This window comes from Bos javanicus, chromosome 2 (assembly GCF_032452875.1).
Source record: "Bos javanicus breed banteng chromosome 2, ARS-OSU_banteng_1.0, whole genome shotgun sequence".
Classification (NCBI taxonomy): domain Eukaryota; kingdom Metazoa; phylum Chordata; class Mammalia; order Artiodactyla; family Bovidae; genus Bos; species Bos javanicus.
In genome coordinates, this window is record NC_083869.1 from 6,003,043 (window position 1) to 6,016,165 (window position 13,123).

At 41.5% G+C, this 13,123-nt stretch overlaps 2 protein-coding genes across 8 annotated transcripts in view; one reads left to right on the plus strand and one right to left on the minus strand.

The window, feature by feature from the left end:
* The window catches only part of INPP1 (inositol polyphosphate-1-phosphatase), a 36,091-nt gene extending 34,407 nt beyond the window's left edge, over positions 1-1,684 (minus strand). Inside the window, exon 1 of the mRNA XM_061432730.1 lies at positions 1,451-1,684. The gene's annotated coding sequence lies outside the window, so the exon portion shown is untranslated. The remainder of the gene's footprint in view (positions 1-1,450) is intronic.
* Positions 1,685-11,645: 9,961 nt separating this feature from the next.
* HIBCH (3-hydroxyisobutyryl-CoA hydrolase) overlaps positions 11,646-13,123 on the plus strand; it is a 151,910-nt gene continuing 150,432 nt past the window's right edge. For 2 of the 7 annotated variants that reach the window (XM_061432781.1, XM_061432824.1), the window contains exon 1: positions 11,646-11,854. In XM_061432781.1, the coding sequence (XP_061288765.1) occupies positions 11,820-11,854 (35 nt within the window). In that variant the 5' untranslated portion in view covers positions 11,646-11,819. The remainder of the gene's footprint in view (positions 11,855-13,123) is intronic. The other 5 variants (XR_009739448.1, XM_061432801.1, XM_061432817.1 and 2 more) reach the window with 4 other exon arrangements.

Genomic DNA, 13,123 nt, shown 5'->3' on the forward strand with positions numbered 1-13,123 from the left:
GGGTAACTCTTCATCAAAATTCCTTCCAAATATTCAAAATATTTGTTTTTAGATGAAATTTATTAACCACTTTTCTGGTTATAAAAACAATGCATTATGAAGACAAGTTGTAGAAACTTTGAGAAAATATGGAAAATGTAAAGAATGAAACAAAACGCATCCCAAATTCTGTGACTGTTAACATTTTGGAGTATAACTTTCCATCTTTTCTGTGTGTGTGTGTGTGTGTGTGTATATATATATATATATATATATATATATATTATTTCCACAAATATTACCAAACATACTGTTTTGTAAACTGCCCTTTAATAATCATTTATGAGCATTTCACCATATCATTAAATATTCCTTTGAAATATGATTTTTAATGACATATTAGCCAAGACCTCTAGCATAAGGGTCAATATAGTAGTGTCAGCAGGGAGTGCTCACAGCCTCCTAGACTCAGTCATATCCTTCACTCAGTCATATCAAGCTAGCACTGAGGTCACCAGTTGTTGTCACATGGATCAGTGTTACATGCCTGTCACTGTCACACTTCAGAGCTTGAAATCAGCTGTTGCAAACTTGAAATCGGTGTTGACTGTAATCTGCTGGATTGTAATGGGTTTTGGAGCATTTGCACCTATATCTTATCTGTTAGGCATCTGTAAAAATGACTCAACCATAGGATGTTAGGTAGCTAACAAATAGGCAGAAATGTAGGTTATTCAAACAAGAACTAAACTTGAATTGATTTAGTTATGAGATTTCTAGCACCGTATCGCACAATCTTATTTTTGTTTTCCTTTAAAAATCATTAACTGATAGGACTTCCCTGGTGGTGGAGTGGATAAGAATCCACTTGCCAGTGCAGAGGACAGGAGGTCAACCCCAGCTCTGTGAAGACTCCACTTGTGGTGGAGCAATGAAGTGGGTGTGCCACACCTCCTGAGCCTGTACTCTGGAGCCCTCGAGCCACAACTCAGTAGCCAGTGTGCTGTAACGAAGACTCAGCGAAAAAAAAAATTCATTAATTAATACAAATCGTTTATACTCGCCTTAGAAAAGATGGAACAACTCATGAAAATAAAGCATATCCATGGTTTATGGAAGAATTTAGGGGAAGAAGAATCCTTAACGTTTTTGATAGAATATTTAAAACTCCTTGAATTTTTCTTAAATTACAGTGAAATTAACTAAACTATATAAAGTAGGGAGCTTTGAGTGTGGTATTGAGGGCTACACATAGCTGAAATCCCACAAAAGCAAAGGGTTAATTTCTAGAACAAGTCATGCAGATATATTTATAGGCACTTCCCAGTATATGGGAACATAGGCTTATCTCTATCAGTCTCACCAGGCCTGAGTGTATCTTTACTCTCTCACACTCTATACACACAAACAAAACCCAAACACATACATGCATTAAACTTCATAAAATGGGAATTATCTTTTTTTCACTTACCTTTCCGTAGAAGGGCTGATTACTGAATTCCAAGATGTGAAACAGAATAAACGTCAAAGCCTTGAAGTATTACATATGGATACTTAGGATCTGAGCTCTCCTCTGTCTCAAGGGAATTAAAAGCTGGAAACTGAGAGCAAAATATTCAGGGCAGGGACACTGGATAGCCTTGCTTCATCTGAACACTTTTTAAATTAACTGCCCAGCTCAGTCCCTGCTGATTAGGTGTAGAATTCTCTGTTGTTCAAGTACAAAGGTTAACCTCTGGAGCAAGCATATTATCAATGAGTCATTTCCTCCAATTGTTAAATATTCCTCAATATTTCCTTGTTTACTTTAGCTATCCATGTAAAGTCCTAAAATCAACTTTTGTTGGAGACCCCTTGATACTCTTTAGCTTATATTTCTAATATTTATATCTTCATTGCTTTTTCCTTTTTTGATTTTTGCTTTGAAATACATTTGCCCAGCATTTTTTTTTAGAACTGTTAATTTTATAATCTACCTTTTGGATATTACATGGCAAACATGAGTATGATACTAATTTCATAGGGAAAGGTGCATTAAAATTCTTTAAACTTCTTAGGCATTCAAAAATAGAACTTTAAGAAGCTTGTTTAAGATGTCTAATATGCAGAATCCAATTCTTTCCCCAAACCACACCCTCCATACCTCATGTTACCTACTTATTCTGGTAAAACCTTAAGCCAAGAGACTGGAAAGGCCAGTGGAAACAAGTAGATCTTTCATATGCAAATTATACTGTGATCTCTTTTGTTTAGTGACTTCCTCCTATGATCCATAAAGTTCATCATTACTTAGGTAATATTAGGAAACAAGTATATAATCCTAACACTTAAGAACTTAAAAATAATTTTAGCTTTCAAATGTCTTTACAGTTACTGAACTTTTTATCCTAAGTGCTTTTCATGAAAAGAAAAGTGTTTTTTCCCTACAGGATATGCTGACACTGAAATGTTTACTGAAATGTTTGCTTAGTGTGATCAGTCTCAAATTTCTACAAAGGAAGTTTCGAAAGAACGCATTGGAAGATTAGAAAGAACATATACTGAACTCCTGTTTTGGCTGTTATTGTTCACACAGCTTTATTTTTTAATATTTGTTTGTTTCTGTCTTAGGCTGCACTTGGTCTTAGTTGAGATACTCTGGATCTTGGGTCTTTGTTGCAACATGCGTGTGGGATCTAGTTCCCTGACCAGGGATCAAACATTTTTCCTCTTTTTTTTTTTTTCACAAGTTAAATATATTACCTGAATATACAGTTAAATTTTACCTTGGAAACAGCAACAAATGTGGTTCAGCAGATGCTTCTGTGAGCACCAGTGAGTTAATGAAAGTTGCAGACTATTGCTTGACACCAAGATGAGGAAAAGGACGCTAATTCCCAGTCACCATCTATGTCCCCACTGCCATTTCTGGTCTCTTGCTCATCTTCCCTTTAAAAAAAAAAAAAATTATTTAATTTTGGCCATGCTGGGTCTTCACTGGTGTGCAGGCTTTTCTTTAGTTGTTGGTGCAGAGGCTACTCTTGAATTGCACTGCACAGGCTTCTCATGGCAGCGGCTTCTCTTGCTGTGGAGCACAGGCTCTGGGGCACGTGGATTTCAGTAGCTGTGGCTCCTGCGCTCTAGAGCGCAGGTTCAGTAGTTGTTGCACACGAGCTTAGGTGCTCCGGCGCATCTTCCGCCACATCAGGGATTGAACCAGTGGCTCCTGCATTGGCAGGTGAATTCTTTACCACTGAGCGACCAGGGAAGCCCCTGTCTTCGCTTTAGATAGTCTTATCTTCTGGGTGATTATGGAGGTTTTGTCCTCAACATACTCCAGGGTCTAGGAGGAGATGAGAGTAGAGCTGCAGCTATCTCTAATTTGTTGTTGTTGAAGTCATAACTTAAAACTTGGGGAAAAGTGTTTTCCCCAAAAAGAAATCTTTGATGTTATGATTTATCACAAGTTTTTCATCAGCTGCATATTATTTCCTACCTTATCCACTCTGTGGCAGGAAGGTTTTTTTTTAAATTTCATTTATTTATTTAGGCTGTGCTGGGTCTTCACTGCAGTTTGAGGAAAAGACGTTGGTTTAATAGTTGTGGCACACAGGTTTTGTTGCCCTGTGGCATGTGGAATCTTCCCAGACAAAGTATCGAACCTGTGTCTCCTACATTGGCAGGCAGATTCTTAACCATTGGATCACCAGTGAAGTCCCCACTCTGAATCTTAAAAACACACACCAAACAAATATTGTGATCTTGCCTTCCACTATCTTTTTGTTTTAAGTGACAATTTTGCTCCTAAATACAGGCAGAAATTTTACAAATTTTGATTGATCTTACCACTAATAACATGGGATGCATTATCTTGGTTTTTTTAATTTAAGATTTGGAGGCAAGGGTCTCAAAGGAGGGTTTCTGAGCATTGAGGCTGCACAGAATACTGATATTCACGTTTCTCGTTTGTTACCTTTTTATCTTTGGGAAAGTGAATGTAGCATTAATAGTAACAAACCTCACCAACCAAACACCAGAACAATAAAAATATGACTCTGAAAAGGACTCGAAGTCTTCTCATGTAAGTGGAAAAACATATGATTTTGACAGTCATTTGATTTTATTTCTCCTCCTCCAAAGAAATAGCAAATATTAAGAAATCCAAAGTTCATAAGAGCTAAGTATATGCATACTTTAAGATAAATTTTAGTCTTCCTACATATTATTATTGCTATGTATGCATGTGTGTATAGTTGCTTCAATTGTGTCTGACTCTTTGCGACCCTATGGACTGCAGCCCACCAGGCTTCCTGTATGAGGAATTCTCTAAGCAAGAGTACTGGGGTGGGTTGCCATGCCCTCCTGCAGGGGATCTTCCCAACCCAGGGATGGAACTCCCGTCTTCTGTGGCTCCTGCATTGCAGGAGGATTCTTTACTGCTGAGCCACCAGGGAAGCCCATTGTACAGATGCATACAATTCTAGGGAAACCTAGAAGAGTTTAAAAGCTATAATTATCACAAAATGTTTTCCTGATTACATAGTTTCCAGTTGACCTTGCTAACATCACAGTATTTGTAACTCTACTTATCAAACTTGGTAGGACAGGTCAATTTACACATTTATTAATTTGGGGATGTTATAGTGGTAATATAAAATATTTATTGCTAAACTGAAATCCTCAAGACTGTATATAGTATGCATATTTCAAAATAATGATGCTAATTTGACATTACATATTAGAAATATGCCCATTATTAGAAATATGCAAATAGACGTTTGTACTATTATCATGTACAAGGCTTATGTTTTTTGAAAATACAGTGCTTCATAATGTCAGTGTTATATCTTGGGCTGTATATATAAGAGTTATGCATGTATTATTATTTTAATTATTAAGGACACAATTGTGCATGCACTATATCAAAATAAGCAATAAATGAAAGCTCTTACATAAGGAATCTGATTTGGAGGCACTACCTTAAGAAAAAAACATGTCTTTCCATCTTTGATGTGATGTAATCACCACCTGGTGGCAATTTACTAGAAACCTAGTGCACATCGCAAATTCATCCAAAAAGTATTTGGGGAATCACCTACAAAGAAAACGTGGTAGGTCTTGTGTAATGTTTTTTATGTCCTTAAAAACCACTTTTTGTTGCAAAACAATTATTTACTCTCAAGAGAAACAATAAAAAATATAAATTGTAATAGCGAAGTAGAGAGTCACCCCTGTTTCTACTACCACCCAAGGATGACTGCTGCTAACATTTTGGGTATATATTCTTCTAGTGTTTCTGTGCATATATACACAGATTTTTTTTTCTAACAGAAACCATCTTTGTTTTTGAAATTTCCTATTTTATTCATGCTCCTAACTTTATCAGCTGCTGTTTGAATCAATACACTGAGCATGATACTGGCTGATGATCTGAGAAACAAACCATCATTGCCTACCAAATCCACATAATGCTGGAACTCATGAACATCCCCAGTATCCAAACAGATGGTTAAATCTCATGATCTCTGGATCTAAGGTGACCAATTTATAGCTCAAAACAGTTAAACCAGGGACTTCCCTGGTGGTCCAGTGGTTAAGAATCTGCCTTTCAATGCATGGGAGGTGGGTTTGATCCCTGGTTGGGGAACAAAGATCCCATATGCCACAAAGCAGTTAAGCCCGTGCCACAACTCCTGAGCCTGTGAACCACAATTAGAGAGTCCGTGGGCCACAATGAAAGACCTCACATGATGTAATGAGGATTCTATGTGTTGCAACTGAGATCCAAAGCAGCCAAATGGATAAAAAACAGAACAACCTGAATTCTTCTGAGTAGCCTTTTCTGATTCCTAGACTATGACAAGTGGCCCTACTCTGTGCTCCCATTGCACCATGTAAACTCCAAGGCTGCAGGGCCTAACACCTAACTCAGCATCTGGATCGTTAGAGGCCCTCAGTGACTAGACAAAGCACCAAGAGAGAGGCAGATATACCACAAGTGTGTATGAAATTCCATGTGGCCAGAGAGAGGAAGTTGAAAAGAAAGGGCACTCAGAAATGTGGCTCAAAGGTAAGCAATATTAAGAAATGTTTTAGTCACTGGTTCAATTGTTAAATTTAAATTAAAAATAATTCATTTCCTCAGTTGCACTAGACACCTTTCAAGTGTTCAGTATCATTTGTGTCTGGTGTTGAACAACATGTGTGTATGTTAAGTCGCTTCAGTCATGCCCAACTCTGTGGGACCCCATGGACTGTAGCCTGCTAGGCTCCTCTGTCCATGGAATTCTCTGGGCAAGAATACTGGAGTGGGTTGCCATGCCCTGCTCCAGGGGATCTTCCCAACCCAGGGATCGAACCCTCCTCTCTTACATCAGGAGATGCACTGGCAGGCAGGTTCTTTACCACCAGCACCACCTGGGAAGCTTGAACAGCATAGTAATAGATGACTGGGAGATTTTTTAGCAATTAAATAATAAGTCAAAAGGTATCCTAGGAAGGCTTGTTTTCAGTAAAATCAGTAAAGGATGTGATGGTTGAGAGATAAGAGAGAAGTTACATCTGGAATGAACATGAATATGGGTACTAGGACAGTAGCAGTGAGGTGTTAGGAGTGGGCAAATCTGAGATAGGTTGCAAAGAAATCACTGGTATGCCTGGATGACTGATTGGCAACGAGAGAAGAAAAAACTATTCAAGAATGGTAGCCAGCCTCCAAACAGCCCTCGATGACCTCCCAGTAATCACGCCCTGGTGGAGTCCCCTCCCACACTGTACCAGGCGTGGTCTGTGTGACCCATAGAATAGGGCATAGTGATGGTACCTCATTCCCAAGATTAGGTTATAAGAGATATGGTGGCTTCTGTCTTGGTGGCTCTCTTTTGGATCACTTGGTCTGGAAGAAGCTAGCTGCTACTTTGCAAGAAACCCTAAAGAGAGGACCTTGAGGCTAGAATTGAAGGCTGCCAACAGGCATGTGAGTGAGTTTGGAAGTGGGCTCTTCTGCCCCAGGAGAGCACTCAAATGACCATTGTCCCAGCTAACGAATTGACTGCAATCTCAGCGAAGATTCTGAGCCAGAACCATCCACCTAAGCCTCTCTCTGATTTCTGAGCCTCAGAATCAGAGACATAATAAATATTTGTTGTTTTAAGTTGCTAAACTCTGGGGTAATTTGTATCAGCAACTGATAATTATTGCATCAAACACTAATAAAAAGATAATCTAATTTAAAAATGAGCAAGAGAGTTAAAACTGCTACTTTACAGAAAAAGATAAAAAGTATATGAAAAAGTGCTCAATATCATTAGCTACAAGGGAAATGTAACTGAAAACCACAATGAGACAATACTATACACACACCAGTAGACTAAAATTAAAAAGACTGACAGCACAAAATATTGATAAGGATGTGGAGCAAACACAATTCTGTTTTTTTTTTTTTAGGTTTGAGACATAATTCATGTATAATACAGATTTATCAATTATGTAATCCAATAGTTTTTAGTTTAGTGCAACCATCACAATGGCCTTCCATGGTAACTCAGTGGTAAAAAATCCACCTGCCAATGCAGGAGATGCAGGAGACTCGGGTTTGATCCCTGGGTTGGGAAGAGCCCCTGGAGAAGGAAATGGCAACCCACTCCAGTACTCTTGCCTGAGAAATCCCATGAACAGAGGAGGCTGGCAGGTTACAGTCCATGGGTTCACAGAAGAGTCAGACATGACTTAGCAACTAAACAACAACAACAAAAAATCAGAACATATTTTGGAATATTTTTATTACACCAAAAAGAAACTCATATGACTTAGCTGTCACCCTCCAGTTGTCCCACCACTCCTCCCAAGCCCTAGGCAGCCACTAGTCTACTTTCAGTCTCTATATATTTGCTTGTTCTAGACACTCATATCACTGGAATCATAAAAAATGTCATCTATTGTGACTGGCTTCTTCACGTTGCAGTGTTTTCAAGGTTCATTTACGTGGTAGCATGTATCAACAGTTCATTTCTTTTTATTGTCAAATAATATTTTATTGTGTGCTTATATCACTTAAAAATCCACCAGTTAGGCCAACTTTTTCATGATTATAAATAATGCTTTCATAAAGATTTGTGTGGACTATGTTTTCATTTCTCTTGGGTGTATATCCAGAAGTGGAATTGCTAGGTCTTGTGGTAACTCTGTGTTTAACCATTTAAGGGACTGTCAGACTTCTTTTCTGAAATGGCCATGGCATTTTACATTCCCACCAGTATTCAGGATTCCAATTTCTCCACCAACACCTGTTATTATCTGTCTTTTTGATTATAGCCATCCTAATAGGTGTGAAGTCACATCTCATCATGGTTTTGATTTGAATTTCCTTGATGGCCAATCATATTGAGCACCTTGTCATATGATTATTGATCATTTGTACATCCTCTTTGATCTTCCATGGTGGCTTAAACAGTAAAGAATCTATCTGCAGTGCAAGAAACCTGGGTTCCATCCCTGGGTCGGGAAGATCCCCTGGAGAAGGAAATGGCAATCCACTCCAGTATTCTTGCCTGGGAAATCCCGTGAACAGAGGAGCCTGGTGGGCTACAATCCACTGGGTAGCAAAGAATTGAACATGACTTAGTGACTAAACAACAACAACAACTTCTTTAGAGAACTGTTTTTTCAATCTGCTGTCCATCTAAAAAATTGGGCTATTTGTCATTTTTTACTGTTGAGTTGTTACAGTTCTTTACACATTGTAGATACCACCTCCTTACCATATATATCATTTGCAAATTTGTTTACCATTCTGTGGATTGTCAGCAACTAGAATTCTTAATCTAAAATAATAAAAACACTGAAAAAGATTTTAGGTTACATAATTTGCCCAAGGTCACTAAATTCTTAGTGTGTTAGAGGCAGGTCAGGACTGAATACATAATTTGTGGAGCTTAGTGCAAAATGAAAATGCAGATTCCTTTGTTCAAAAATTATTAAAAGAATAGCAATAAAGCAAAGGCACAGTCCTTCTAAGCATGGGGCCCTGTGAGCCACAGATTACACACACATGAGGCTGGGGCATAGGGAAGATTTGAATTTTGGACTTATCATGGGAAAGCCCATGCTTTTCAAAGTAAACCATGCTGATGATTGTTCATTTTTTGTGCACACTAACTGACGGTGATGTCAGAGTTCAGTTCAGTCACTCAGTAGTGTCCGACTTTGCAACCCCATGGACTGCAGCATGAAAGTCTTCCCTGTCCATCATCAACTCCCGGAATTTACTCGAACTCATGTCCATTGAGTTTATTATGCCATCCAACCATCTCATCCTCTGTTGTTCCCTTTTCCTTCTGCCTTCAATCTTTCCCAGCATCAGGGTCTTTTCAAGTGAATCAGTTCTTCACATCAGGTGGTCAAAGTATTGGAGTTTCAGCCTCAGCATCAGTCCTTCCAATGAATATTCAGGACTGATTTCCTTTAGGACTGACTGGCTGGATCTCCTTGTAGTCCAAGGGACTCTCAAGAGTCTCCTCCAACACCACAGTTCAAAAGCATCAATTCTTCAGTGCTCAGCTTTATAGTCCAACTGTCACATCCATACATGACTCCTGGAAAAACCATAGCTTTGACTAGATGGACTTTTGTTGACAAAGTAATGTCTCTGGTTTTTAATATGCTGTCTAGGTTGGTCATAGCTCTTCTTCCAAGGAGCAAGCGTCTTTCAATTTCTGCAGCCACCATCTGCAGTGATTTTGGAGCCCCAAAAAACAAAGTCTGACACTGTTTCCACTGTTTCCCCATCTATTTCCCATGAAGTGATGGGACCAGATGCCATGATCTTAGTTTTCTGAATGTTGAGCTTTAAGCCAAAATTTTCACTCTTCTCTTTCACCTTCATCAAGAGGCTCTTTAGTTCTTCTTCGCTTTCTCCCGGCAGTCTTGATTCCAGCTTATGCTTCACCCAGCCCGGCATTTCTCATGATATACTCTGCATATAAGTTAAATAAGCAGGGTGACAATATACAGCCTTGACATACTCCTTTCCCAATCTGGAACCAGTCTGGTGTTCCATGTCCAGTTCTAACTGTTGCTTCTCGACCTGCATACAGATTTCTCAGGAGGCAGGTCAGGTGGTCTGGTATTCCCATCTCTTGAAGAATGTTCCACAGTTTGTTGTGATCCACATAGTCAAAGAATTTAGCATAGTCAATAAAACACGAGTAGGTATTTTTCTGGAACTCTCTTGCTTTTTTGATGATCCAGTGGATGTTGGCAATTTGATCTCTGGTTCCTCTGCCCTTTCTAAATCCAGCTTGAACATGTGGAAGTTTGCGGTTCAAGTACTGTTGAAGCCTGGCTTGGGGAATTTTGAGCATTATTTTGCTAGCATGTGAGATGAGTGCATTTGTGCCATAGTTTGAGCATTCTTTGGCGTTGCCTTTCTTCAGTCCCAAAGAAGGTGATGTCAGAGGGTGATGTCAAATAGCAATTTCCCACAACTGATTAAAAACTGAATTGGAAGTCAGGAGTTCTTTCTGTCGCCCTGTTTGTCCTCTGTTCAATGGTTATTTGGTAATTATATTTGAGGTAAGTAGAAAGGTAATTTTGGACCAAAGCCTTGACGGTATATCCACAGATGTCAAATTGCTGAGACTAACTCCTTCAAATTCCCTCTCTCTGAAATTCTTCCCTGAGTTCCACCTTCTTGATAAATCTATCAGTGCTTCAGTGGTGATGAAATGTTTGCTGAGGGACATCTGGGTGTATCAGGTGGCAGAGGACCAATCTTCTGTATCTATGTAATAGTGGATACCAGTGGATGAGTTAAATTTTGGTTTCATTGAAGAGTAGGCTACTTTCTAAGTGCAATTATGCCTTCACTGATAACAGTAACTTAGTTCAGTTGAAGACATATCTATCATCTCTTAAGGAGATAATTCTTGTCTGTCATTAAGACTGGGGAATTTATAATTTTTCCAAAAAACAGGAAATATTAATATCTCAATACTAATATTCTGCTGTTAGGCTAGCAAAAGATTACATAAATGTCTTCTTATCACATATATTTCATCCATTTGATTCTCAGAATAGAGAGTAAGTTTATATTTTTTAAAATTAAAAACAAAATTTTTTTTACCCCACCGCCAGGCATGCGGGATCTTAGTTCTCAAATCAGGGATAAAATTTATGTCCTCTGAAGTGGCTGGCTGCACAGTTTTAACCACTGGACAGCTAACGAAGTCCTAAGCTTACATTTTTAATTTTAAAAAAGGCCTTAAAGCTCCAGAAAAGTCTCTTCTATCACTCTTCGATAGTCAAAGTAAGCTACCTAGACCGCTTGGGCTTTTCCCAACAGAGCCCCTAGCGAGCAATCTCCTCCCACGCTCCCTATCAGCCCGCCTCTGCTCTCTAACCGCGTCTTCACCCCCACCTCGACCTCCGCCTTCACCCGGCCCCGCTCCGCCCCCCGGCCCCGCTCCGCCCCCCGGCCCCGCTCCGCCCCCCGGCCCCGCTCCGCCCCCCGGCCCCGCTCCGCCCCCCGGCCCCGCTCCGCCCCCCGGCCCCGCTCCGCCCCCCGGCCCCGCTCCGCCCCCCGGCCCCGCTCCGCCCCCGGCCCCGCCCCGCTCCGCCCCCCGGCCTCGCTCCGCCGGGCCCAGCCCACCTCCTTTCTCTCTCAGTCCATTTCCTCAGCAGTTGTTCCCGCCCTGCCCCTTAGCGAGGCGCAGCGGAAAAGGCCTGCTCTAGGCCTCTCTAGCTCTCTGGAGGACTTGCCGTCTGTTTCCGGAGGCTTCCGGCGGCAGTAGGCGGGCCTGACGTGAAAAGCCACGCCGAGGGGGCTGCTCAGTCAGCGCTGATTTAGCTCGCGTGTTTTGGCAATGGGGTTGCAGGGGTTGTGCAGACTCATGTCGAGGTGAGTAAGCGAGCGGCTAAGGACAGCCTCGTCAGTTGCGCTTGCCCGGATGAAAAAGGTCGGGAGTGGGGACTGTCTGGCCTTGAAGTTTCTCATCGCCTTTGGAGACTCAGCTCTCAGACCCGACTCGCGCGGGTCATCCCTCCACCCACCTCCTCGCCTTACTCCTTCTAGCACCGTCTTCTCAGCATCGCCTTCGTTTTCTGCCTCTCTGGCTCTTAGGCAGCCTTGACCCCCGTTCCTTTCCTTCTTTAGTTGAGTAAGTTTGGGGGACACGCAGAGTTTCCACTTGGAGGAATTTTGTGGCATTTTTGGTGCTGCTAACAAACATTCGTGCTTTGCTAGGTGTCTCTGTGCTCGTGGTGTGATTGGTGTGCTAGGTGTCGCATGATTCCAGCGTTGGTATAGGTGTCTGAAACTTTGAGCCGTGTGTTGCGCACACACAGCTTGCCTTGGGGAAGTGTGTGTGCAAAGATGTTTAACTTTTGAAAGTGCTGCTTAATGCCACTGGAGCTCAGCTGAGAAAATCTGATAGCTATCACTGTAGGCAGGCAGGCAGGCTGCAGCAGTCCTGAGACCGTTTGCCTGCCCCCCGTGCATTACCAGGTAGCAGATGGGACCACTTGAAAGAGAACCGCTAATTGGCCTGACAGCTGAAATTCCTGGGGTTTTTAACCTTGGCTTTTGCCTTGGGGATAAGAGATGGGAGTGGTTTTTTCATTTAAGGATAGTTGAAATGGCAACCCACTCCAGTATCCTTGCCTTGAAAATTCCATGGATGAGGGGCCTGGTGGGCTGTAGTCCATGGAGTCGCCAAGAGTCGGATAGGACTGAGCGGCTTCACTTCATTTTCAGGGCTTTAGAGGGGGCTTCCCAGGTGGCGCTAGTGGTCAGAAACCCATTTGCCTGTGCAGGAGACAGAAGAGACCATGGGTTCGATCCCTGGGTGGGGAAGAACTCCTGGAGGAGGAAATGGCAACCCACTACAGTGTTCTTGCCTGGAGAATCCCATGGACAGAGAAGACTGGCGGGTTATAGTCCATAGGGGCGCAAAGAGTCGGACACGACTAAAGCGACTTAGCATGCACAGCTTTAGAGCAATGTGTCTTGTCTTAACTTTGTATCCATGGGCCTGGGGGCTTCCCATGTGCGCTAGTGGTAAAGAATCCGCCTGCCAGTGCAGGAGACATAAGAGAAGTGAGTTTGATCCCTGGGTCTGGAAGATCCTCTGGAGGAGGACATGGCAACCCACTCCAGTATTCTTGCCTG